The 26,340-nt window shown below is 39.7% G+C and overlaps 2 protein-coding genes across 2 annotated transcripts in view; one reads left to right on the forward strand and one right to left on the reverse strand.

The window, feature by feature from the left end:
- afg1lb (AFG1 like ATPase b) overlaps positions 1-8,606 on the reverse strand; it is a 36,780-nt gene extending 28,174 nt beyond the window's left edge. Inside the window, exons 1-5 of the mRNA XM_042504067.2 lie at positions 8,453-8,606; positions 7,933-8,225; positions 2,739-2,796; positions 1,380-1,481; positions 1,010-1,137 (exon numbers count right to left, since the gene is read on the reverse strand). Coding sequence (XP_042360001.2) covers positions 1,010-1,137; positions 1,380-1,481; positions 2,739-2,796; positions 7,933-8,225; positions 8,453-8,567 — 696 coding nt within the window. The 5' untranslated portion in view covers positions 8,568-8,606. The remainder of the gene's footprint in view (positions 1-1,009; positions 1,138-1,379; positions 1,482-2,738; positions 2,797-7,932; positions 8,226-8,452) is intronic.
- A 994-nt stretch (positions 8,607-9,600) lies between these two features.
- Positions 9,601-26,340, forward strand: snx3 (sorting nexin 3). Its single transcript, XM_042503233.2, has 4 exons — positions 9,601-9,807; positions 21,201-21,296; positions 21,786-21,910; positions 25,461-26,340. The coding sequence occupies exons 1-4, from the start codon at positions 9,646-9,648 to the stop codon at positions 25,564-25,566; spliced, it is 489 nt and encodes a 162-aa protein (XP_042359167.1). The 5' UTR covers positions 9,601-9,645; the 3' UTR covers positions 25,567-26,340.

Raw genomic sequence — 26,340 nt, forward strand, 5'->3', positions numbered from 1 at the left:
TCCCCTGAATGCTGAATATGCCAGTAGCTACACATATTTAAAGGAATGTTTGCAGCACATGTCAATGCACACATATAAATTCTATATATTACATATTCTTAATTATGTATAAGACTTTTTAACTATAGTTTGACAGTAATCAGGGTTCAGTGCTGTTGTGAAGTTTACACTGCCTGGTATAAATGTATGTTCTTAGGACCCTTAAGCTTGGATGTTCCCAAGCTTTACTGCCCGTTGAAAAAAATGTTAGAACATATCTCAAAAAGTTACCAAATGTTTAAGTTAACTTACTTTGATAGTAAGTAATGTAACTTATCGCAAACTGGGTTATAAAGCTGTAAAATATCCGGTAACATGCTACGACAAAAGAAGGCATTCCTGCACGGCAAAAAGATGCAAAGCAACAGAATGCATATTATATTCTACATATAAACCAAAAAAAGAATATATTCAGAAGTAAACCCTTTGTAATCAACATCTTGATTCTTTACTGTAATTTAATTACATTTATTTTGTAATTTAATTACATGTACTGTAACTCATTACTTCCCGACACTGGAGCAGTTACTTTGCAGATTTAGATTATGAATTTGAAATATTACTAAACGAATGAATTAATTTTTATTATTATAATAATTCTTATTTTATTAAGATATCCATAGTGCATAAAGCAAATAAAATTAGCACCACCTTTTCCAGCTGCAACATAAAGTGATGAACACATAAATGCATCACTAATGATAATTTAGTGATCTAATGTTTTTGTTTCTGAAATAGGTCATTTTGTATAAATATTTTACTTAAGTACTTTAAATGTAATTTGATGCCAATACTTCTGTATCTTTACACTGTAGTATTGATACTTTTACTCAAGTAAAAGATCTGAATACTTTTTTTGTACTGTTTAAAAGCAGATATATCAGTTGATTTATAGTTTGCTACTTGTGGCAGACAGACAAACACACACACACACACACACAAACACAGAGGCTTTAACAAACTCACTCACCTGAAACTCGTCAAAACACAAGAGGCAGGTTTCACTGCTGATCTCCATGGCAACCGGTGATATGGGGTCATAGGTGAACATTTTCCCTAGCCTTCGTTTTGGCAGGCTTTGTTTCCTCCGATGGATCCCTTTAAGCAGCACACAAACGTCAGGCACATCTTAAAGCACACCTGCATCAGCCACCCAAACCCAGTGACAATACTGAATGAAGCTGTAATTTCACCTGTATGCATAATGGTAGACAATTAGCAGGAGGGCTTCAGGACAAACAGAGGGATAAATATAGGATCTCCGGCGCATGAGGAGTCAGAAAAACTTCCACAAAGTCAAACAAGCAGTTAGCACAGTAGAGTGGGTGGATAATACTAACTTTTGTGAATGTCCAACATGAAGCCGTTGAAGTGGACTCTCTTTTTACGGGTGTTTTCCACACGGGAGTAAAACATGTCCATGAGCATGGTCTTCCCTGTGCCTGAGAGGGATTAAAGAAAAAGAAATTACCTTAACTTCTGTCCTGATCTTTGGCATATTGTAGATATTTAACACAGAAAACACTATAGTGATAAAGGACGAGTAAGTACACTGTTGTCTGTCAAAGGCAGGAATATCCCGTTGTTATGCCGCATCACCATTCTGTGTATAGCTCTGTTTTACACAGAGATCACACTATAGGGCCATTACTGTGTCTCTTCTTCGTGCCTCCTTTGCATTTTTAGAACCAAATGATAGTGGCATCATGTCGCTGCAGTGTGTGATTTTAAGTTGGTTCTGGCATTAGGGGGCCAAAAGAGGCGTTATGGGCATGATGTTGAACAAAACCGTGTCTGCTTTAGTGCAACATATAAAATATCCGTTCTCAACAATAACAACTGCATAACATGACAGTCATTTACCATCTCTGTTATAGGGCAGCTAATCTCAACCTGTGCTGGGAGGGGAAGAATCTCATTGTTTTCCCAATTTGCATGCATTTAGGGCTGCTGTTCTTCTTCAAATTAGTTGGTAAATGCTAACAGTGGTGGGTCGTATTCATAACACACTATCATAATGTCACACCCGTCCCGCTCACAGTCCCATCTTCCCAGCTGTTGAGTTTTGACAAACTATTACTACTTTCCGTGGTGGCTTCAAGAAAAGACAACTCAGTTTGCCCCGTTCTTCAATTGAACGTTGTATACAGAGCAGCAAGGCGGAACAATGGCGCGATATTCCTGCCTTGTGCAGTTAGTGTAAAACTGGCTGATAAGGTACAATCCCAAAAATGGGAAGACAGTTGTTTGGCCTTTGAGCTGCCATGGGAGGTAGTAACAGCGTCAAAATGATGCTTGTATAAAAAGGACAAGCGGTACGACGAGACCCTGGGCAAGATGGGTGTCTTGATTAAGGATGTTTTGATTACGTGTTATGTGTGTTATGCCTTTTTAATTCAAAAATACAAACTGGATTTATAGATACCTGTTTAAAAATTTGTAAATTTTAGAAAGACGTTCACAAATGCTTTATTTATTTGTAAATCATGTAAGTTGTTTAAAGTATGTTTAAAAAGTCTCCCGTTTTAAAAATGACTAAAATAAAGGTAAAATTATTCATCCAGCTGCATCTTTTTAAATACAATGGATAAGTAAATGTACACGGTACAAGGATAACATTTTCATATCATGGTATACCTTGTAACTGGTATGCCACTGGAACCCAAAAATGGTGATATGCATTTATTTTGTGATCTTACCAACATCTCCATAGATGTAGAAGCCTTTGGGTGGTGGTGGTGGCAGCACAGGTTTGTCCTTTGATTAAAAAAACAATTGAAAAGTTAGGAAATTACTGAAGTTGGTTGTTTTGCATCCAATCTTTTAATAGCTGCTCATCATCATAAAAAAATAATGCACAGCAGTTAACCATAAATCTTTGGTTATTCAAAATGAATGGATAAATGATGTGCATATTGAAGGCATAAAACACTGTGCTATAGCTGTTGACCTACATAAACTTTGTTATATTCATTACCATATAAGACTGAATCATCGTTTAATAAACAAAGTATGCTGAGGCATTAAGCCACCACTACAGTGTGAGGTTTCACATTCTCCAGACTAGCCCACTGCAGGGGAGGAAGACAAAGGGGATCTAATCAACAAGACAAGCCAGGGTTCCCACGAAAGAAAAGCATCATCAGAGGAACAATGGGGGGATTTGTCAGACAAAACGGAGAGGACTGGATGAGGCTCCATACGAGATGGAGTGGACTTGTCTGTGCAGCCTGTTTAGCACTGCTAATTGTGATACGGTACTGTTGCATTGAGGTGCTGCTGGAAGTCATTGTGCTGCCTGCCTCCTATCATCAAAAGGTCCTTGCTTCAAAAAAACGTCCTCTGTGTGACCAAGCTGAGAATATCGAGTAAAGCCAAATATCTCCAAAAAGGGGCCCACGCCATGTAAACATATGTGTCATCAGTTCTTCATGACATGTGATGATAACTCGAAGCATATTATAGATGTTTTATAAGAAGGTTAATGACAGTGTGGTTGAGGATTTGCTGTCTCTGTAACCGGGCAACGCCAAATAGCTTTGGAATTATCTAAATGGAAAGGTTTGTCCTCTTAAAATTTAATTTAGCAACTATTTCATGGGGACGGCACTCACTGTCCACTGCACTTGGTGTCCAGCGCACAAGGAGCACTTGACTCCGGTAAATGCGGACAATGGCCAATTGAAAACTAAATGAAAAAACAAACTTGTTACCCATCCTCTCTCTCTGCCCCCCACCCCCTACCCCCTCCATCCCTCCCTCCATCCCTCTATCCCCGCATCCCTGCCTGTCCTGTGCTGGAGTGAAATACTGGAAGAGCAACAAGCCTTTCCTGTCTGTTCTGGCATAACAGTGTGTGACTTCTCCCTGACTTCCCAAGCTGCCCTCTGGCATGGTGGGGTAATTGTCAGCGGTGGCTGGAAGCCATTCTGCCACGGCAGAGTGGAGAAGGACAAGGCTGTCCCTCAGTCACTCTGTCTAGCTGAGCTCTGTGGCCTTGTCTCACCTCCTGGAGGAGGATGTAGACTGGCACATGAGTGGAAAGTTCACATGCAGGACATGGCCACTCTGGCTTTGAAATGACTTCAGGAAAACTGTGTCTGAAGGTATCTATCTACAGCCAGAGATGCTGTGTCTCTCACTAAGAGAGTTAGTAGAGTGAGCATGTGAGTCTAAAGTGGTTCAACTGTCCTGTTGGAGATGTACAGTGGACAAGAGGACACCACGATGCAGGTCTGACTTGAAGAGGGTGGCTCCCTCTAAACAATGGCCCATTGTTAGCCGACCATCCGCAAAACCACGCCACATTGGGTCAATATGAAGTCAAGTGTACTCTCCTCACAGACTTGGTCAGTTAGTGAGGACAATGGCGGCACTTTCACAGGGAGAACAGACACCGAAAGGACAGCGGTATGACCTGATTCAAACTAGAATAATTGCATAAGTACTCCAGTCAGTGTGTATGTGTGTGTGTGAGAGACAGAGCAAGAAATAAGGTGCAAAAGGAGAGGGGGGGCGGTGGTGTTGATAGCCTAACACCAAAGTATTTGTCAGAGTCCCGAATCAAAAGCAAAAAGGACAAGAATGGCCCAGACAATGGGGATCCCCTCATTACTGCATGGGGACGGTGAGAGAGTAAGAGGGGTGCCGGGACGGGCCCAGCGGGAGGTCTGCCCTGCTGCCTTCCAAAATCTCTGCCTAACCCTATGTGTCTGTGCCAGCCAACCAACAAAACAACTCCCACCACCAAATACTAGACAGTCAGCTCCCCTGACCTAAAAACAACAACAGCCCCCTACATTACGCGGTTCCAAAACTCACATGCACAATACACTTCCCAGACCCCTACCCTCCCTTTGACCTGAGCCCCATGGCCACCATCAGTGATACAACTGGAGTACAGTGCAGTGGACTCTGTGAAGTCCCTCCATATGTTAGACGTCAATGGGGCTTTATAACGGAATGAGAGTCCAGATGCCACACTGTAAAAGGCTTTTAACAAATCCATGCTGCCATGCAGACTTTAAACCAGGTCCAAAATCACTCATTATTTTCTACCTAGTACACTATTTTTACTTTGTAAAATTTTATGTGTCAAGAATTTTTTGAAAAGTGTGCACATTCTAGTCTTCAAACAATCCCACAGGAAAGAAAAAAAAAAGGTCTCCACAGCATTTGGGTCGCAGGAGGTATATCATGGTATGAGAGATGGTGGCTATCATACCATTTAAATGTTACTTTTCTTAGATATTTTAAAAAGAGCAATAAAACGGAGAATCTCTTTGCGCGTGAGTATCTCCTTTCTCTCTTCACTGCCTTTTTACACATACTTTTTTTGTTCAAAGGCGTAGATTTTGGGGTGGGGAGACGCAGGAGACATGTCCACTTCGAATCAATTTAGGACGTGCTTTGTGCATTCGGTTGTGAACCAAGTGCCCCTCTCATGCCAGTGGCTCTCCCCAATGGCTGTGGCCCCTCAGCAGGACAATGCACCATGCCACACAGTAAAAATTGCTCAGGAATGGACCATGGAACATGGCAAAGAGCTCAAGGCAACGATCTTGCCCCGAAATTCCCGATCTCAATCTCAATCTGATCGAGTATTTGTGGGACATTCTGGTAGTCCTCTAACAACTCACAGGACTCAAATGAGCCGCCAACGCCCTAGTGCTAGACACCATAGGACACCCCCCAGAGGTCCTGTGTCCATGCCTTGAATTCGGAGGCCAGGTCGATGCCTTGAGCTCTTTGTCATATTCCTCCGGCCATTACTGCAAAGTTTTTGTGATGTGGGCAGGGTGCATTGTCCCGCTGGCGGGCAACTGACATTGAGAAGTGCCGTAACCATGGGGGGGTTGTACTTGGTCTGCAACGGTGTTTGGGTGAGTGGAGTGTGCAAAGTGGCATCCACATGAATGCAAGGACCCAAGGTATCCCAGCAGAACATGGCATTCTGACAAAATTATCAAGTTTATTCACTTCATGAGCCAGTGGTTTTAATGTTTTGGCTGATTGTTGTAAGCTCATCAATGTACCGCTGTAGATGAGCCAGCAGCAAAATATATTTTAGTCACCTAAGAAATTCAATATCAGTGTAAGCGTACCCTATATTGCATATTGAAAATTTGTTCAGCTTTACGTTACACACTAACCAATCATTGCCGCAGTAGACCAACAACTCCAGTGTTCTGCTAATAATAGTTCCTGTTTTTGTCAATGGAGTCTGGTGGCTTTGATATAACAGCTTCAGTTCCCTGTCACAGAAGGCTGTCTGACTTATTTGATATCAGAGAGGGTGGATTCAGTGGTCAGGACCCAAGGTAAAGCGGTGAAAATAAAATTAATATAGCGTACACTTAAACTGATTGTTTTATTTTTGGTGTGCCTTTTTTAAGGTGGCTAAAAACAAGCTAATTGAGGCAGTGTTTGCTCAGCGCCATTCGATTTTATGTACATGATGTGAAGATTTCTTGCACGAAGTTATCGTAAATAAATATTGTGATTTGGCCTATAAAAAAGGCTTTTACTTTGACAAAATATAAAAGATATTTACCCCATAAATTGATACATAAAAACTCACCAGAATACAGGAAATTAAGTGTTTAAAACTCAAAATTTTTTGGTGGAGGTCCCCCATACCCCCCAGTTTCATGTGTGCCAGCCCCTCAGTATTACAATGAAACCAACACCCTTGCATTAGAAAAGCTACTCGACACCCATGTCAAAAGATGTATCTCCATAAAAAAATGAGTAAACGCCATACACTGACTAAGACCACAAATGATTGAAACCTGCAAAAAATAGCATGTGAGGGCACTGGAGTTCAGATTGTTTCGTCAAAGCTACAGTGTTGATTATAAAAGCCTAGTGGCCTTGTGTTCATTGCTGTAGTCTGAAAATCGATCATGCAACTGTTAATGAGTTACTTTGACAGTGGAAGGGGCTGGAGTTTATGTTTTGTGATAGTTTATTGCTCTGGGAAAATTTAAGAGGATGTGTTCAAAATGTTTGGTTTGTCAGAATCAGAAAAACTTTATTGATCCCCGGGGGGAGATGTGGTTCATTACAGATTCTGATGCCAAACATAGATAATTATAGAAAGTAGAAATGAGTACCAGCACCAAGTATGTTAAAATATAAAAAATAAATGCAGTAATAATAAAAAAGCAATTATCACTTGTATGTTAATATTTCAAATTATAAATATGTACAATGTGCTGAGTGTTTCAAGTGTGTAAAAATATAAAACTATGTGCCTTATGCTACAATTAAATGTATGAAGCCAGTATGTTAAGTTAGAAATAGAACATCTGTGAATGATGCAACAGTGTACAACGAAATATATACATAAGAGGAACAATAAGAATATGAACAATATGTGTAACATATTTAAATTTAAATATAGACTACATTTAAGAGCTGAAAGAATATTTCACATTTGCATAATTGCACAGATGATAACTTTTGTTGAATTATTGCACCAGTTGTTGTTTCTGAGCACTTTTCATTGTGCTTGTTGTAGCCAACAATTTAAGGCTAAATCATAATTTCAAACCACAAAATTTGTTGCTTAATGCCATTGTAGTTAAGTATGATCAGCTGTCTGTATTTATTTGGACATACATAACGAAAAAATCTGTCAATAAAAGATCATCTAAATCACCATGATAATCGCAAAAATTCAATACAGACTTTATATAGCGCAAAAACTTTGATGTAGTACTGTTTAGTAAGAATCATGCGTCAGTTTAATGACAGCTAACATAAAATACCTTGAAAAAACATACCCTAAACAACATTAATTGTATTTGTATGAGATAATTAATCTGTAACAGCTTAAGCGCTTCTGTTAAAGAGTATTGAGGATCTGGTTTATCACAATAACTCCTTTACCTTAGCAGAAGATCCTTCCCCTTTGTTTTCATCTGTTGTTAAATGGGAGTTTTTATCTTTTGGAAGTTGACTGATGTCATCTTTTGGAGATGCGTTCAAGTACATGCTGTTACTGTAGTTCTTCAGAGTGTGCTGCAGCTGAGCCAGCAGCTGGAGAACTTCTCTCTGCTGAGCATCTTCCCTCAGGGAGCCGCACTGAACCAGGCGATCATAGTGTCCACAGATATCTGCTGCTGGAGACTCGGAGGAGCAGGATGGTGCAGATGAACTGCATGTCCTCCAACTAGTGTAACCTTGAGCATTGCAGCAAAAACAGTCTTGAGTTTATTGTTACACAAACCTTACAGAAGTAATTAGATTCTTTTAGATGTAATGAAACCCTGAAGGTACAAACAAACAAAGACAACAAAGTCTGATCCAGAGGTTGTGGGTAATGTAGACAGCAAAGTCACGGTTTTAACACACGGAATCTCACACACCCTGAATACTACTGACTACAACATGACGACGAGACTCGTACCTTTTCCAGTGCAAATGGCTGGCGGTCTGAAAATGATCTTTGAGGTCAGAACAGTGCCTTTTAGTAAAACATTTATTGAGCATCTGACAGCTGCAGGGACCGTGTACGCCGCCATGATGTTTCAAAACGCGAAACTTTATTGAAAACCATTTGCCACATTTACAGAGCAACTGAAACCATTGGTGCACATTTTAAGTCGAAATAGGTCCCTGTTATTTAGCCTGTAAGACTAGGTCATCATATTATTATTATTATTTTTTTTTATTAGATCAAATATTCCGCTTGACTGAACCTTTTAAATAATCATTTTTTGTGTGTTTTTAGTGTTAAATTCCGAGGCACGTCGGATCAGCTGTGTTTTTACATGTCGGCGGCAATTAGATTCAGATTCAGACAACTTTATTTATCCCAGAAGAGGGCAATTCAGTTTTACAGTCTACCCAGGCCATACACAAACTCAGACAGAACCAAGCACCTATAGACAGTAGTATGTCAGAGAGATCAATACATGGGCAGAAGATGGACACTGGCACCTAGTGTGGTCGCGCGCACACTGACTCGCACGAGTACCAGGCAGAATAAATATAGAAAATCCCGTGCTTTATTACATTAGTTAGTAAATATAAATAGAACTTTAGAATGCATTGCACATTGCTTAAATAATTTTATAGAATGTGTGTATGGGTTTACTAAGCCATGTCAAGAAAAAAACTTCATAAAAAAAAACCTTTACATTGCGAAGCACAATTGGGCCGGATTATACAAATAAAACTATTGCAAGTAATTGTCCAAAATGCGATTACGGCCAGCTTGCCCGCGGGCGAGTTGTAAACAAACCGGGCAGCGTCAGCTGAACCTCAGCTGATCGGAAGTGAAGCGCGCTGGCCTTTCAAGCTCGTGATTGTAAGAGACTGGGCAAGAGCGGAAGTCATGTGATTTGCCTTCAATATAAAAGTTATAATTAGACTTCTTAAGTGTGTAATCTATAAAATCGCGTGGAAAGTATTTATAGAAATCCACAATATCATTAATTCCAGACACTATCTTATGTAAGTACAGCTTTTACAATTTTTGATACTACGTGGTAACAAAACCAGCCACATGTTTTATTTTGAAGGTTAGCAACGGAAAGTAGATATTTGCATTCTGGCTAACTTCACAGTTTCCCGAGCTGCTGGAAGGACAGGGGAGAAATGTCTGAGAGCATAGCTGACACAAGAAGGCTCCTCAGCAAGCCTCAGAACTTAAATGACGCTTATGGACCTCCAAGTAATTTTCTAGAGATTGATGTGAGCAACCCTGAGACCATCGGGGTTGGCAGGAACAAATACACCACGTATGAAGTCAGACTGAAGGTGAGCCTGCACTAACAAGTGCTAATGACGTTAGCTTCTAAGCTAGCTACCTGAGGTATCTAACGCATTTCTTATAACGTTATCCAACGAAAGTTACGACTTCATGACATTGGGATCAAAAGGACGCGAAGACAATCACATATATTTATATATTTAAACCCGCGAATGACCATATACGTTATTTGCGTAACGGATTATCCAACGCTCGTTAGCAGGCTAGCAACATTCGCTAAACTAGCTAACACTCGTTAGCTACCTGTCATTAAGCGAGTTAACGCTCGTCACTGATGTTGACGTTGAGTTGAAGTTATTTGATAACGTTTGACGTTTGTTTATACGTCACTGAGGAATATGGACAACAGCGTTTATAAGTACAGTGAACTCACTTATGTTTGCGGCACTGGCAACATGTTGCTATCTCTGTGCTAAAGAGGAATTTGTTTACATTAGCCTCTAGTGTTTTTCCACAGTCGCGTGACACTGCAGCTGTTTTACCAGTTCACATAAGTCCTATATCATCAAATAATAGTTATATAACCCCTGCAGCAAGATGAATAAACGATGGTTTAATAACTCCCCCCAAAAGTGAAGGCCTTCCTAGATAGTTCAGCATTGAAGTCGAGCCACACCCCATTCTTTGACCGAAAAGAGTAGATAACAAAATTTGGGTAACTCAATAGCCAACCCAAAAGGCCGGGATGACCGAAAATATCACTCCCTCCATTTACACATACTAATATCACTTAATTGGGATACTGGTTGGTTTAGGAATACTTTAGTTTGTCCTGACTTTACTGATTATACATCAAAAGCCACCCCAAGTAGTAGACACCAGTACCAAGCCAAAGGGGAACATAACTCAATTCAGCTTTTCTGGAACTGTAGACAGGATGCTGCCAGGTCCTCTCCAGTCTCTCCCAACCCCCCCTCAGCACATTTCCTTCCTCCTACGCTACCAAGGAGCTTGTAAAGGAGAACAAATGCTTTTCTTTCTTTGAGAAGATCCTGTCATCCATTGTTTAACGAGTCAGCAGTTGGTATAAATGCTTGTGTCAAGGAAAATTGTTATCTAAATGCTTGTGAAATGTGACTTAGACTATTGGCTTACACCATCCGGAAATGTGGCATTGTTGAGCAATCAATGACGAGAGTAACAGTTAGACAATCCTAGCTATTGCAAAACACAGATCATGTGTATTTCCCTCAGTCAAGGCCAAACATCTTAAATTAATTTAGACCACTTTTAAACAACGATAGTACTGTACTTCAATAGATTACCACAAAGCAACATAATGGTCATTAAATTACTGACAAAAAACAGCTCTGCTTACCCAGATGTTTTGGAGCATCCCACCATATCACTCAGTTTTTATCAGTCAGCATATAAGAGATTGTTCATTGTGTCATTGAACTATAGATTTTGTGGTGGCCAACATGACCAAGTAATCCTGGAGGTGCACAAGACAACAGAGGTTATAAACAATTACAGTTAAGTGACAACTCAGCAAACTCCATGTGCTGATGAAAACAGTGTAATGTGGTTGAAAGCTCCAGAACAAGTGACATATTGGACCTTTGAGTGAGATTTTTTTTTTCACCTGTTGTTTCAAGGTCAAGAATGCATTGTCAAGTTTAGATTAGGCATTGTGTCAGTGCTCAATTACAGAGTGATCAGCTATATGAGCCATTACCCAGTATGAAGTCAACTCGTACTAAAGGGAAAGTTGGATTACCATCCTTAAAATTAGGGCTGTACCCAACTAAGATGTCAGTCAAGTCAGATTCAGCTGTTAAATACGCAAATGCGCAACAACATTTTTTGCTGACACTAAGAGACTGTGCTGTTTATAGTTGGTGTGTGCTGTAAATGAACCACTTTTTAGGCAGAAGAGAGAAGATAATGTTTTTTGACTTACAGTATCGAGTGTCTCTGACTCTGCATGGCTTCTGCTGCAGCCTCTACCAAAGAGTAGCCTTGACAGTCAAGAGCACTCACTCTGCAGCAAGGTCTGGGGACCAAAACATCCCCAGAAGTACACTGCACAGCACACTGACTAGGAGGGAAATAAAAGAGCGCTCGACTTGAAGCTGGAGGGGTCTCCAACTGGTGAAACGAATTTACGACTTTCAGTGGGAAGCCCTACATGAAATGGCACTATTTTCAGGATTTGTAAAAGAAGTTTTTCTAAAAGACATTTGCTTGCTTCATTTTTCATCATGTCTGTCACCACATACAGTTTTCCATAAAGTGAGCAATTCAAGTACTCCATTGTTTGCATTTTTTAACGCACAGGCTGTATTAAGAGTCTGAAATTGTCAGGCAGCCACTCATCTGATTGCATCATCTCTTGATTTCAATTGACTGACACCCCTGTAGTTAGTGGCCTGGAGTATTTAGATTGGCGAGCAGTCCTAAAGTATTTATAGTTTCCCTTTACCTTAAAGAAAAGGGTTGAGGTAAGAGAAGCCGTCTCCAGGCGTTAGCATTGAATATAAGGCTACTGTACTTGATTAGCGTGTAATAATTAGCATATGCGTGTAATCAGCATTATTGTGCACCTCATAGCCCTGTGTGACCCTGCTTTGCATAAGACCACAGAAGAAGCGGCGCATCCCTCACTTCCCAACAAACGTGGTGTCAACTTTGCTTTGCTTCTCTCCTTCTCTTTTCTTCAGCCTTCTTTACAAGCATTTCACTCCATCTCCAGCATGTTAAGAGTGTTAGCCACAATGCCTCGGCCTGGAATGCATAGCCTGTACTCTGCTCTTTTTGTTTCTGCCTTACTTATAATATTTAGAAATACTTTAATTCTCTCATCTATCTATGCCAGACACTTTCTGTTTATAACTCATTCCCTCGTTTCCTGTTCTCACCGCTGTCCTGCTATCCACCCCGAAATCGAGAGAGCCCTTGTGGCCGCACTGAGAGAGTCTGCTTAATCCCCTCATTGAGTATGGAGAAGAATGAAACAGGGTAGGGTGTGGGGGAGCTGGAGCGTTTATTCCCCATCCTTACCCCCCGCCCCCCACCCATGGGAGGGCAGAAAGCCACCCCCTCACCAGTCTTCATCCCATTGCCCACTTATCCCATTTCACTCCCAGCTGTGTGCAGTCAGTTGCTGAGTTCATAATACGTTACTGAAGCCCCTTTGATAACTATATATAGTTTAATATATGGTGTAAACACATAGGTGTATTCCCTCTATGACAGAGACACTCATCTTGCTCTGCTTAGGGGCCACTTTTGTTAAAAGAGAGGTGGCCAGGGGCCGTCACTCCAAACATGTTTCTTGGACTTAAGGACGTTTCTAGGATTTAAGGATGTTTTTAGGATTTTTGTGCATTTCTAGAATTTTAGAATGTTTGTATGATTTTAGGACATTTCTCAGATTTTAGGATGTTTCTTGGATTTAAGGTAATTTCTGGGATTGTAGGACATTTATAGGTGTTGTGGAAATTTCTCGGAATTCAGGATGTTTGTCGGACATTTCTAGGATTTTACGACCTTTCTAGGATTTAGGAAGTTTCTAGGATTTTAGGATGTTTCTAGGATTTTAGGATGTGCAAGAATTTTAGGACATTCCTAGGATTTCAGGGCGTTTCTATGATTTTAGGACATTTTGAGGATTTTTCTGAACATGTCCTTGGACTTTAGGACATTTCTAGGATATTAGGACATTTGTAGGATTTCAGGGCATTTCAAGGATTTCAGTGTGTTTCTAAGATTTTAGAACATTTCCAGGATTTTAGGACATTTCTATGCATTTAGGATGTTTCTCAGATTTTAGGACGTTTCTTGGAGTTTAGGACATTAGGGGCTAGGTCCTCTGTCGAGGGGTGCAGGGGATCCTTCACTGGCACTTTTTTTTATAAACAGGCTTGGTTTTAATGCTGTTTTATGCACTTTGGCACCTTATGTATACTGAAATTTCAAAAACAATTCCCTGTGTGAATAACTTTATTTTGAATTAGAAAATGATTAAGGGGCCACCTGACATCCAGTCAGGCGCCAGATTAAGCCTGCCGGCTGTAAGTTGAGTATCACTGCACAATGAAATGTAAAATTTGCCTTGACTCCATTAGTTTATGCATTTGGCATGTAACTCATTGGCAATGTGTGTATGTTCAACGATTTAGTGGTGAAGCAAATAGTATAAAGATTAGATTATCATGTGAGAAGCCAACTGGTTGCAGCGGCCATGAGGCAGGTTACACAGTCACTTGTTGACAACCAGGCTTGCATGTGGTGTTTAAAATCAATGAGATAAATCTTCTTTCAGCAAGGTTTTTTAAAGAGGTGGAAGCGAAGTTCATAGTGAAAGGAAGCGGATATCTCATTTTGCCTGAGCAGACTTGTAATGTCCAGGGTCGTGTTGAAACAATGGATTTTTGTTCTCACCTAAATCCCTTCGTTTAAAGCATAGTTTCTTAAATGGCTTATGGACCACAGGACGCTTGGTGTTCTTTCTTTTCTGCCTCTGCACATTTTTTTATGTTCCTTATGGAGATAATTATTCAGCAGTCATATCACCTTAATTTTCTTGTTTATTTTTTGGTGGTTTGCTGGTTTTAGAGGATCCCCTTGAGCAGTGTATTTGTTTGGACCCTCAGCAAACAGGAGGCTGGAGTTGGTGTGTGTTTGAGGGGGAAGAGGGGGGGTTTGGGTATTATCAAAAATTTCTTGTCTTTAGTTGGTTCCCATCTCATCCAGAGAGCACATTCAGGGGAACGAACTTTGGGATCTCACTTTGTTTATGGATAGGAGTACATAAAAGGCCTCTTATAGCTCTGTCGCTCACTCTCACTCAGTCTTCTACCCCTCCTCTTCTCTACTCCCATAGCTTCTCCCTCTCTCTTTCTTTCTCTTTCCATTTGGGCTATGGGGCGGGGGCCTTTGGTCATTAATAAAATGGGGAGAGATGGGGAGTGGGTGTGTATGTGGGGGGGCGCTTGTCAGGCACAGTCAAGTGTAATCCAAAGTCTACAGCATCCTCTTCGACAACTATTTTAATGGAAATAGGGAACATATTGTATCAAGGCTACCATATCCTACTTGAAATGACAGTATCAAAAGTGGGAGTTGATACTATGGCAACAAAGCAGCTTTTTGCCAGCTAGGCGAGTCGGAGAGAGGGTAGGCTGTCAGGCCGCAGGGGCCGGCAAGCGAGTGAACGAGTGAGAGAGTACATGGAGAGGCGAGAGCAAAAGACCCATAGCCCCAACGCTTTTGTTCCCTGTCTTTTTTTCCTCCCATTTTGGAATATGATGCAATGAGATGGTATTATGTTGCCATTTTTTATGCTGTTATTCTGAAAGGAAAGAGTATATGGGAGGGGTAAGAAGGGGGCATGGGGGAGGATTAGGATGCGCACTCTCAAACTTGACTTAATCCATCCTGCTAAAAGCTAATGCATGGTGGCCTTGAACTATTCTCTCAGGAGACGAGTGATCTTTGTCCCCTCTCTCCCTCTTTCCCTGTCTCGCTGTTTTTAAGGGTTCTGCCTCTTTTCAACCCATTTTCAATGATTCTAAGGTATTGTGTCCCACACATTATGAATCACACACTCCTCCTATGGAGCGTAGATTGCACCTTGTACACTCATAATGGAAAGTGAAGGTAGAGGTTTACTTTGAAGAAGATACATCTAGCTTTATGCTCCTATTTTTTTTTTTAAAGAAAATAAAGTAGTTTCCCTTTTAAATCTCATTTAATATAACCATCAATTCCTTATTTGTGTGTTTATTTTTACTTTATCTAGTGCTTCCCGCAGAAGCAGAATCTGTGTGTTTCTGACAAGATAATCTGTGTCCCTTCCCTGAATTACGATGTTTTTGCGAGTCCATGAACACAGCACAGGTGTCTTGAGTTTTTTTACTCTTCAGCAATTTGAGATGCAGGGTGAATAATTGATCAGTCAATCCAGTCACATCTGATCTGGTCAGATCGATAGATATGAGGAGCAGCTGCTGCAGAGGGAGTGAAAGCAAACTTTTAGATATAGTGCAATGAATGGTTAAGTTCCACTTTAACTCTTTGAAACCTGAGCAAATAAGTTTTAATTCTCTGAAAAGCATGGCGAGAAGGCAATGAGCAACTTAACAAAACATGTCCCCAAACCCTGTTTATCTAAGTTTAAATTTTTAATTTTTTTCTATTCTGTAAACTTAATTTCTTTCACTGTCCTACCCTTTCTCTCTTATATTGTATGTTGGCCCCTAGAAAGTGAGAAGCAAAGTGTGCCTTTTTAGACAATTAATGAAATGCTAAGACCCGGCTGGGTGTGGACCGGTCCCACCTCCTAATCACTGCAGGGGCCAGTAAGTTGAGACACCCAGGCCCTAACCTCTAACCAGCCGTGAAGAGAACAGAGGCCAGCGAAACCTTATCTTTGACTCGTAGAGCTCTCACGCACCGCCTCCTTCAGTGTGCGTGCGTGTGAGAGAGAAAGAGCGCGTGAGACCTCTCATTTTTCAGTTCTGTCGTTTTTGGTCCTCCCCTTGTCCTGCCAGGCCAATCTCTTAATCACAGGGTTTGAGAGGGCGAGAGGATTGAAAGGCCAGGTGACTTTCTTTCCTTACGCTCTCACCGCTCGCTGCATTGTGTAAAGACGAGCAGTCCGGGTTCGTCTGTGTGTGCACAAACAGGCTTGAATGCCTCAGGCTATTATATTTACATTGTTAACTGTGTGACTGGTCAAATCTTTCTAAACACCTGTGCATGCATGCTTCATGTACGTCCGTGTGTGCTTGCGCGTGGTTAAGTATTTTCTGTGTGCACATGATGGGATTAGAGTCACGGCGGTGGCAGATTACCTGTAACTGTGATCTGTTGTGGTGAGGATTAACTTTGTGGCGCTCCATGCTGTGAGGTAACATGACGCAGCAGGGACAGAGTGCAGTGAGAGGAGAGCGGAGTTAATGCTAGAGCACTGGGGTGATAAAGCTAAGATAATCCACTTCTCCTGTGACCTGAGAAAGAGGAGGAGTGAGGGGCTCATTGACAACTTCACCTGGAGAGAACTTGAAAAAAGCTGTAAAGGGAAGTTTTCAGGGCTGCTGGTGAGTCACATACAAACACAGTGGGAAAGAGGGAGTGGCAGAGACTTGGTGAGTTTAAAAGCACCAATCTCACTGTAACCAGAATAAGGAAATGCTTGTGTTGTTCTAAACAGGTTATTTCACTGGTTTCATTGGTATTCACAACTTATTGCATAGAGCTGTGGTGTTGGCAGTCTTGTGATTTTTTTTTTTTATTATCTACGGTACGGTTGGGCTGGTTAGAATATTTCCAAGCCGTTTTGATATGAAGCCAGGCAAGTTTACAGAATTTTACCAGGTGTCTACATGTTTCAGCAGTCATGACATTAGTTGCTCCATTAATAAGTTTGCAAACATGATATTATATTAAGCACACTGTCAAATTGCTTATCACTAATGCAATTTGAGTTGGACTCAGTGATGTGGTAGGCTACTTTCGAAATTGCGAGAATGTTACGGACAAATGTTAGGACAAATGCTGGTTCAGCAGGTTTGCATAAGTTAAACCGGTTTAAACTCGTACACCAGAAAGGACTGGCAAAACTGCGAATTGACGAAACTACGGCAAAGTCTGGCTTCTGTCTGTGTTTCTGTGCATGCACCACAAAGGTCACAGTAGGATACCAGATACAAAATGGTTTGTTTGTTTAGAGAAATAACTGCGAGGCTGATGTTGGTGAAAAAACAAAACTTGTGTCATGTGGTGAGAGTGAAATAGCTTTAGTCTCTCAGTTAGCACTTTAGCACTGAAGTTAGGGTGTAATTAACTAAGAGTTTTAAAGCTTCAACAAATTTTGAAGTCAGGTGGTATCACACTCAAGGATAGCGTAATTATCAGCTGTCAAACTCAAAGACAAAGCACAAGAAGAGAAAATAAGAAAATAACAGTGCAACTCAGGCAGGCCTTATTAAAAATGCAGGATAATTATCTTTCCAGTGCAAAATAAACTACATTTTAGTGTTGGAGGTTTTTCTTAGACACACTCATACACTCCTCTCTCTCTTCACACACACTTGCACAAACATCATTTGATGTATTGTACCAGATTTATCCTTTAAAGGTCAAAATCAAAAATACATATTTTTTCCTCTTACCTGTAGTTCTATCCATCAGTGTAAATTGTTTTGGTGCGAGTTGCGGCGTGTTGGAGATATTGGTCGTAGAGATGTCTACCTTCTCTCCAGTATAATGGTTAGCATTAGATGAGTATGCTTTACAGCTACTGTAGCTAATGTTAGGAGGCGAATTCCATCACGGTATGACGTTATCTGTGGTAAAAAAAACTATCAGACTAAAAATAACTATATGCCTGGAGGATTTATTGAAAGAAACTGTATATCTCTGTTGAGGAAAATTATATTAAGATAATTATCATCATTTTATCGCCTAGCCCTACCACAACATACATCTTCCAATTCAAATATATTGCCGGACTGTTTTATTATGCTGCATTAGTTTTAGCTCAGTGTATCTAATCCACTGGCAGCTTGGTGTAAACTGTGTCTCTTTTTCACTAAAAAGATTTTATCAAACAAGTCTGCTCTTTCTAACCAGATCTGGGTAGGATCTATAATTTTGACCAAGGAGAGAACAGAGCAAAGAGGGAAGAAAACGAATGCCTGTGTTTCCCCATTAAAACGCTACAAGCGGAGTCTCAAGGGCAGAAAATCTGACTTATTATCACAGAGCGAGGGAAATAAAGAGGAAAAAGACTGAAAGGGAGAGACCATGAGAGCAAAAAGACCACTCCTGCCCTCCTTCCTCATTTAGTTCTGCACAGACCAGATGAAGCTCCCAACCCCTCCAGTTTTTTCTGCTCTTCCTTTATGACCGCGTACACCCCCTCCTTTCTCTTTTGTTCAGCCATTTACTCAGCCTTCTAGTTAACTCTCCATCCCCTTTACTGCGCACAGTCAGTCGTCTGCTCATCGATCAGTCTGCTGCTGCTCACACTGTATTCATGTTGCACCTACTTGCTCAATTGCTGTGCTCTTGTGATTCCTCCTTCCATGAATTCTGACCTTCTGTGAATGTGGCCTGCCAATGAAATGCTCATTCACTCCCTCCTCGTTTGTACATTGTCAGGGGATGGCCATGTGCTGACAGGACTAGTGAAGAGGTTTGGCATTGTGCTGTAATGTGCTGTTTGCTCAATGTTCTCTGTCAATGTCGAAACATCTCCCCTTTTTAATATGAAATTCACTCTCAAGTGCTTGTCAACAGCAACTTAGAATATGCACACATCTGCGCAGTGGCACACAAGAACACACAAAAATGGCAAAACATTCTGAGTGCGATAGACCTTGGTGAGCAAAACATGAGTGAACTTTCAATTTTTCTATTCAGTTTGGTTCAATTTGAATGAGTCTTTGGTTTTTTGTTCTTTCTCCTCCTTTTTTCTCCTTTAATAAAGTCAGAGTAGATGACACAAGGCTACGCCCAAACCCAATGCAATAAACCCCTTCACTCTGTCTTTTCCTGAAGTTGGCACAATCTTTACTGTTTTTTAATGATCATTTTCTTGTATTTATCAGGCTTGGGTAGTATATACCTACATACCTTTCTGGAATTTCACCAGGGTATATGTTATATGACGGTGTCGGTCTCTATTCTTGTTTTTCGTTTTCTTTTTTTACCTAAACTGCCTTTTCGTGAAACCTGATTTTTTTGTTTGTTTGTTTTGTTTTATTTTATTTTATCTTGGTGCACATTTTACCGGTTTAAAGTAGCTACACTGACAGCTTAAGCAGCGCTTCTCAGCTGTGTCAAATCCAGAGTAACTGAGTCTCGCTGATTCTTTTCTGCATGACGCGGTTTTCACCTCAATTTACACTGAAAATGGTCTTTTGATAATTATATTGACTCAACACCACCTTTTACTACAGTTTCAATATCTTTATCTGTCACAGACATGAGTTAATACAAATTTAACAGTATCACTCAACCTTTCCTGTTTCAAATTAAAAGCCCTCTGACGGTGTTTCTGGTGTCAGAATCCCTTCAGTTATTGACACAAGGCATTTTATTTTGATACGTTTGCAGGAGCATGTTGTTAGATGATGCAGTGGGCAGCTCTGCAGCAACGCCGCAACAACAAACGCTGCCAATGTGTAAACACACTGCTCACGCTCGCAGTGTGGCCTGAGCTTAACCTCCAGGGCTGAGACACACACAGCATGCTAAACATCCTCAATACAGCCTCTCATGTATGAAGGTAATAGAAAGATGAGGGTCCGTAATTTTGAGGGCATTCAAAAATCAAATTGTCTGGATTTCTAAATACCCTGGTGTGCTGTAATACTGTGATACTCCTCCATGCCTACTATTATACTTATACTCACAGGAGGTACAAGCCTTGATTGGCTGATAGCTGTCTCTTAAAAGGATGCATTTCACAAGGTGACGTCTTGAAATGGCTTGTTTTGCTCAACCAGTTTTAGTCTAACATTTTAAAACCAAAATCCATAAAGTTATTTGACATCATAATTGAGAAGCTGAAAATGACTAATGTTTGGGGTTTTTCGCTGAAAAAAACTGACTTGTGATAAAGTAGTTTCATATTAATGTTCTACCGATCGAGGAATCAATTAGTTGTTTCAGCTCTAAAGGGAATTTTCAAATATATTCTCATATTGGCTATGGATGGGAATCATCAGAGGCCCCAAAAGACAATGTTATCATGATACTCAAACAATACAAAACAATGTTATTGCATTTTTTACCGTTTTGCAATATGCTGAGTATTGTGCTAATGTATATTGTGATTCATTTCTTAACTGCAAATGATGTCCCCAAAGGAAAACTTCAGCATCTGTTTTATCTTATAAAATGTTTTCAATCTGCTCATCTCATTTTAATCATTTTTACTTCAGCACAATAGTGAATTGAAAAAGCAATCGTTTTTTTTTGTATTCTAGTCGGCTGTTAAAAGTTTAATGAAAAATTGATACCTGTTGTCCGTGTATCCATACAGTGTTGCCACCCAACTTAATATCAACGCACCTTGTTGTGCAGTATCACTTTAGCTGGGCAATATATCGATATTATATCAATATCGTGAGATGTGATGAGATATTGTCTGAGATTTTGGATTATGTAATGCCATATGTGTTTTATTTTCCTGATCTGAAAGGCTGCATTATGGGAGAGTTTTGGGATTTTATGAACTTATCAGACTGTTGTAGGGCTATAGATTTGCTCTGAATGTTGTATAGAGTTCCTTTAAAGAAAATTCTTCAGTAAAATGGACACATTAAACAGTTTGCTGTGTGTGTGTGTGTGTGTGTGTGTGTGTGTGTGTGTGTGTGTGTGTGTGTGTGTGTGTGTGTGTGTGTGTGTGTGTGTGTGTCCACAGACCAACCTTCCCATCTTCAAGCTGAAGGAGTCTTGTGTACGGAGGCGGTACAGCGACTTCGAGTGGCTCAGAACAGAGCTTGAGAGGGAGAGCAAGGTGAGCCACTGAGGTGAACTCAACACATAGGCTCTTGAGTACTTGGCTTATTAAATAAGCACACAGCAACATCTGCAGTGTTTTTGTATGGCAGAGACATCTTTTGAAAGATCTTTTGAACCTTTGCAGTTTGTTAAGGAAGATGTTTGTTTTTTTTTCTCCTGCTATTAATGACAATCTTAAACTATCATTTTCTAAATAATAATACATTTCATTTATGGGCGCCTTTCAGTACACTCAAGGTCACCTTACAAAAAAGCAACAGCAATAAAACAACATAAAAACAAATATCATAAATGTCACCAAACAAAGTAAGCAATATAAAGTAAAGCCTCAGAAATGGCGTATACATTTTTTCCTACCAGATAATTTAGTGAGATGAAAATGTTTTACTCTGTTAATTTTAAGCACTAAAAACCTCATTAATATGTCATTTATGCCTGTTTAACTGCGACTTTATGATATCCTGTGGGTGCTCTTTTATCTCAGGTGGTCGTCCCACCTCTCCCAGGAAAAGCTCTTATCCGGAAGCTTCCATTCCGAGGGGATGATGGGATTTTTGAAGACTCTTTCATTGAGGAGCGGAGACAGGCTTTGGAGCAGTTTCTTAACAAGTAAGCCGTTCTGCATCTTCTCCATCGTCTTCTGTTACATGAGGTTAAAACAATTCATTCTTCACAATTTTTTTTCTTTGTTGTCGCAGTCATTTGCAGCTCCTTCCCGAGTGAGGTATCATTTTAAATCTCAAGAACAATGAAACATTTTGCACAATAAGTAGCTTCAACTTTTTCACTTCTCTTCATATTGTTAACAAACTGAACCCGCAGACACAGGCAGGTCTTTTTCCTCACTATCCTCCTTAATTCTCTTTTATAATTGCCTCGCAAAGGACAAGAACAACCAAAAGAGGACTCAAGTGTGCACCCCCACAACATAATTTTTCCCACATTTGTTTTATTGTTGATGTGTAATTTATGATAATTGCAGCTCAAATTACAGCGCGTGGTTCTGTGGGATGGTGTGTGCACCTCTGCTTATTTTTGATCCAGCATGTCCTCATTTTCAGCTGCGGAACAATAAAAGTTACAGTGTGATTGTAATTATTTGCTTTGATTGCAGACTTGGCCATTATCTTTGTTTCATGTGCAAATGCATCAATGTTTCCTTTTGGAATATTAAGTGCGCAAAGACAGTTGAGAAAATTAAAATCCATAAATATGTTTTTTAAAGGAGATGAGAATTTGTTAGTAATTAAGATTCCGCTCCCCTCCTTGCTTCCTGTGAATGAAACACTGCTGTTGATCATATCATTGTTCAGACTTAATACTGGCCGATGTGGCTTGCAGCATTGTTTAATGTGTGATTGAGAGCATTGTGAAGAGGAAATCTTTTGGAATGGTAAACATGATTGTCGCTGTGAAACAAGTGAGAGGGAGGAGAGGAGATAACTGTCAGTTTTTGATTAGACTAGTCAAACATAATTCATGCTTCAGGTAAAGAAGACGGGCTTGCATCATCCCACTTCAAAAAGCAAGCGAGGCCTTGACATTTTTAAATGCTTGAGCTGCACCTTGTCCTCAATGTCAACGTCTCAATTTCCCAAACCTATTAAGCAGTTTGTTTGAGTCAGGCATGATCTCTCCTGTGATTGCCCCGCTGTTTGACTTGTCAGTGCTTTCCCTGGGCAGCTTAATTTGTCTGAAATATTTTCCATTAGAGTTTAAGATGTATGCATACGTACGATGTCATCATGTCAATCTGCTCTGAGTAATTTACTGTTTGAAAATGGGATGCTTTTAAGGTCTCAGGTGGACTGGCTTATTCTTGTTTAGCTCTTTTTTTTGCCTCATTTGAAGGGACATTTGGGGAAGTTTGATGTCCAAGTGGCTTTAACAAAAGAAAACACAGTCCCAAGCATACAATGTTTTTCTACAGTGTTCTTACGGATCCTTAACAAGTCATAGAATTTATCGATCTGAAAATAAGGCCTTAATTTGTGAAGTATTTGCGGTAAACAGTATGTACAGGGCTCCTACAGATCCTTAAAAAGTCTTAGAAGTCATTAAATTATCTAAAAATAAGAATCAAATATTGGTATTAAAATGTTAATTAAATAAGTTTTGTATTTTTTATGAGTCGTTTTTTCTGATGTTGCATTATAAAATCTCAAAATAAATAACTCTTTTTTTTCTTTTTTTTTTTATAATTTAACAAATCCGTCTTCTTAAACTCATTATGATGGGAATTAAGGCAGTGGAATCACGCATGCAAACTAAAAACAAACCAAAATCACCAAGAAAAGGTGCCAACAAATGCCAGGTATTTTAATGATCACTGTGAAAATAAACATAAAACAAAATAAATGTGTTTGGATTAATTTTTAAGTGGACTAAATCTAAAAAGGCAAGTTCTGTCATTATAAAATTGATTTGTTTTCTCAAATTTCAAGGCATACCAGACTCTTTTTTTTTAAAAGTTAAAACAGCTTTTTCACCAGACTGGAATGTTTATGTAACAATTAACATTTGGGCAAAATTGTCCTTAATTTTAAGCAAAAAAAAAAAAGTTTTTTGTTATGTTTTGGTTACTGTAGAATTGGTATTAAATTTCGTCCTGAATGGCATTAAAAAGTATGAGATCAAAGTTGGGTTAAGTCTTAGGTTTTAAGTTTTAGTCATTATGAGCAGTCATTATGCATGCTCAACCAAATCTAATGCCATTTTAACAACAGAGTAAAAGTATATTAAAGTCTCAAAAATCATGATTGCTTTTTGGATGTTTGTACTTATTCATTAAAACAAATTAGTTTAAGTTAGTTGTGTCTCCCGCAAAATGGATATGGGGAATTAATATCGACTTACTGACAATCAATAGTGTTAATTTTAGTTGAGTAGGCTGTAGTGTCTATTTTTTTAAGATTATTATTATAGCTTTTGCCTTTATTAGACAAGACAGATTAAGTGTGAACGGGGGAGAGTGAGGGGAAGACACGCAGCACAGGGCCACAGGTTAGAGTCAAACCCGCGGCTGCTGCAGTAAGGACATAGCCGCTGTACGTGGGGCACGCGTGAGGATAAAATAGCAGGGCTGTCAGGCAATTAATTTTTAAAATTTTAATTAATCAGTCATTAACTCCATTACCTTTAAGTTCAGTTTAAAACTGGGGAAGGTGAGGTTCACAAAAGAAAATCTGATGGATCAGTTGTCATCGTACTATGGCTTGCTCCAAACAACGTACTAAAAAAAAAAAAAAAACCTTCACCTGAAATCACAGCAATGAAGCAAGACGTAACATAAGAGGGAGCTTTGCACTTACCTTAACCTGAGAACGTCTCCTCAATGTTAACTGGTCTGCAGTCAGTTGCCACCCATTTAACATGCTCTGTAATTAACTTCTTTAATTTAGTTTTATCCACAGGTCTATGACCACTCGCATACTCCAAAATAGTCATACATCAGCTTTTGTGTGGTCGCCCACTGACATCAGTCTGATAAGCTGCACCTGTATGCTTGACTGGAATGTGGTAGCACAAACTGGAAGTACCGTTTGACACAAGGTGCACACCGAGTTTTTTAAAGTGAAGTGAGTGATTCACTGCAGCAGCAGGGAACAGGAAGCTGCTGCAGAGGCTTGACCAAAAGGGTGCGTTGAAGGGACAAAATAGCATGTGATTAAAAATACAAAACAAATGTTATGTTGTTGTTATGTTGTTGTTCAGACCTAAATAACATTTCAGATAATGCTGACAGTCCCATAAAATGCCATCAGTTATCCTGTGCAACTGTCAGTCATGGACATACAGTATCTGTATTAGTAAAAGATGTATATAGTGTATATGAATATTATTTTATTCATATATGATCGAATTTGTTGACATATTCTTCCCTTTTACAGCACTCAAATCCCTTTTTTTTCATTTTTCTCTGCTTCTGACTCTTAAGCTGCTGTAACATGTGACTTGATGTGGGATGAATAAAGTCTTATCTCTTTTTTTTTTTTCAGATTTCCTACCTAAAATTGCTCATTCTCAGTCTCTACCTTTTCTGTCCATCTGTATGTGTCCTTGTGTCAAAAGCTACATTCATGTCTCCACTTCACCAAGTCTCATCCGTTAACTCTGTCCTTCAAGTTAAAAAACTGCCTTTTGCTCTCGTGTGTTTCAGAGTGGCAGGTCACCCTCTAGCTCAGAACGAACGATGCCTGCACATGTTTCTACAGGACGAGGTTGTGGACAAGAACTACACCCCATCCAAAATCAGACAAGCCTGAAAGAAAGCATGGCTCTGCTCGGCCTGGTCTGGCTCGGCCCGACAACCCAAAGCTCTCTTCACTGCTCCAGGTTTCTCTCAGACAATAAACACTTCAATGAAAACTCCCCCCTCCCCACGCCCCCCAAAATGATATTGTTCACTGCCTCTTTTAGTTTAATTAGTGACCCTGATTGGTGTTTGTTTTCACTTTCTAATTGGAGTCAAAAATGTTCGACACATAACTGTGGTTGAAAGTAATTTATAGTAAATTCTCTTTATGTCTGGAAATGCCACTAACATGGATATATTATGTATTTATCATTTAGCTATGTCTTGAATATATTCATTTAGATAGTAACATTGAATGGGCGTTCTATGTATGCAAAGCTCTTATAAAGACCCATGGCATTTCCCATTATATATAAAAAAATATATATATATATATATATATATATATATATATATATATATATCCAATACTGGCATGTTGCGCACCATAACTAGCAACTTAACACACACACACACACACACACACACACATACACATACACATATATTTGATGGGCCTCTACTTTCAAATCACACTTAGTTGATCCTCTCTTCAAAAGGAAGCACGTGTGTGTGTACTGACCAGCACCTGCCCAGTTATCACAATGATTTTCTAGTAAGAAAGAAGTAATTTACACAGAGGGAACTGCAGTATTTCTACTGGCTATATGCATTTTGAGATTTGTATACTGCTGTGCCATTTTTGTTTATTTTGAAGATTTTCCAATAAAATAGGTGAAATGTC

The sequence above is a fragment of the Plectropomus leopardus genome, chromosome 16, assembly GCF_026936395.1.
Source record: "Plectropomus leopardus strain MGB_pleo_1.0 chromosome 16, ASM2693639v1, whole genome shotgun sequence".
Classification (NCBI taxonomy): domain Eukaryota; kingdom Metazoa; phylum Chordata; class Actinopteri; order Perciformes; family Serranidae; genus Plectropomus; species Plectropomus leopardus.

Coding starts and splice junctions, on each gene's coding strand:
- snx3 (XM_042503233.2), top strand. CDS start 9,646: ATGTCTGAGAGCATAGCTGACACAAGAAGGCTCCTCAGCAAGCCTCAG. Junction 9,808..21,200: donor CGTATGAAGTCAGACTGAAG/GTGAGCCTGCAC, acceptor GTGTGTCCACAG/ACCAACCTTCCCATCTTCAA. Junction 21,911..25,460: donor TTGGAGCAGTTTCTTAACAA/GTAAGCCGTTCT, acceptor CGTGTGTTTCAG/AGTGGCAGGTCACCCTCTAG.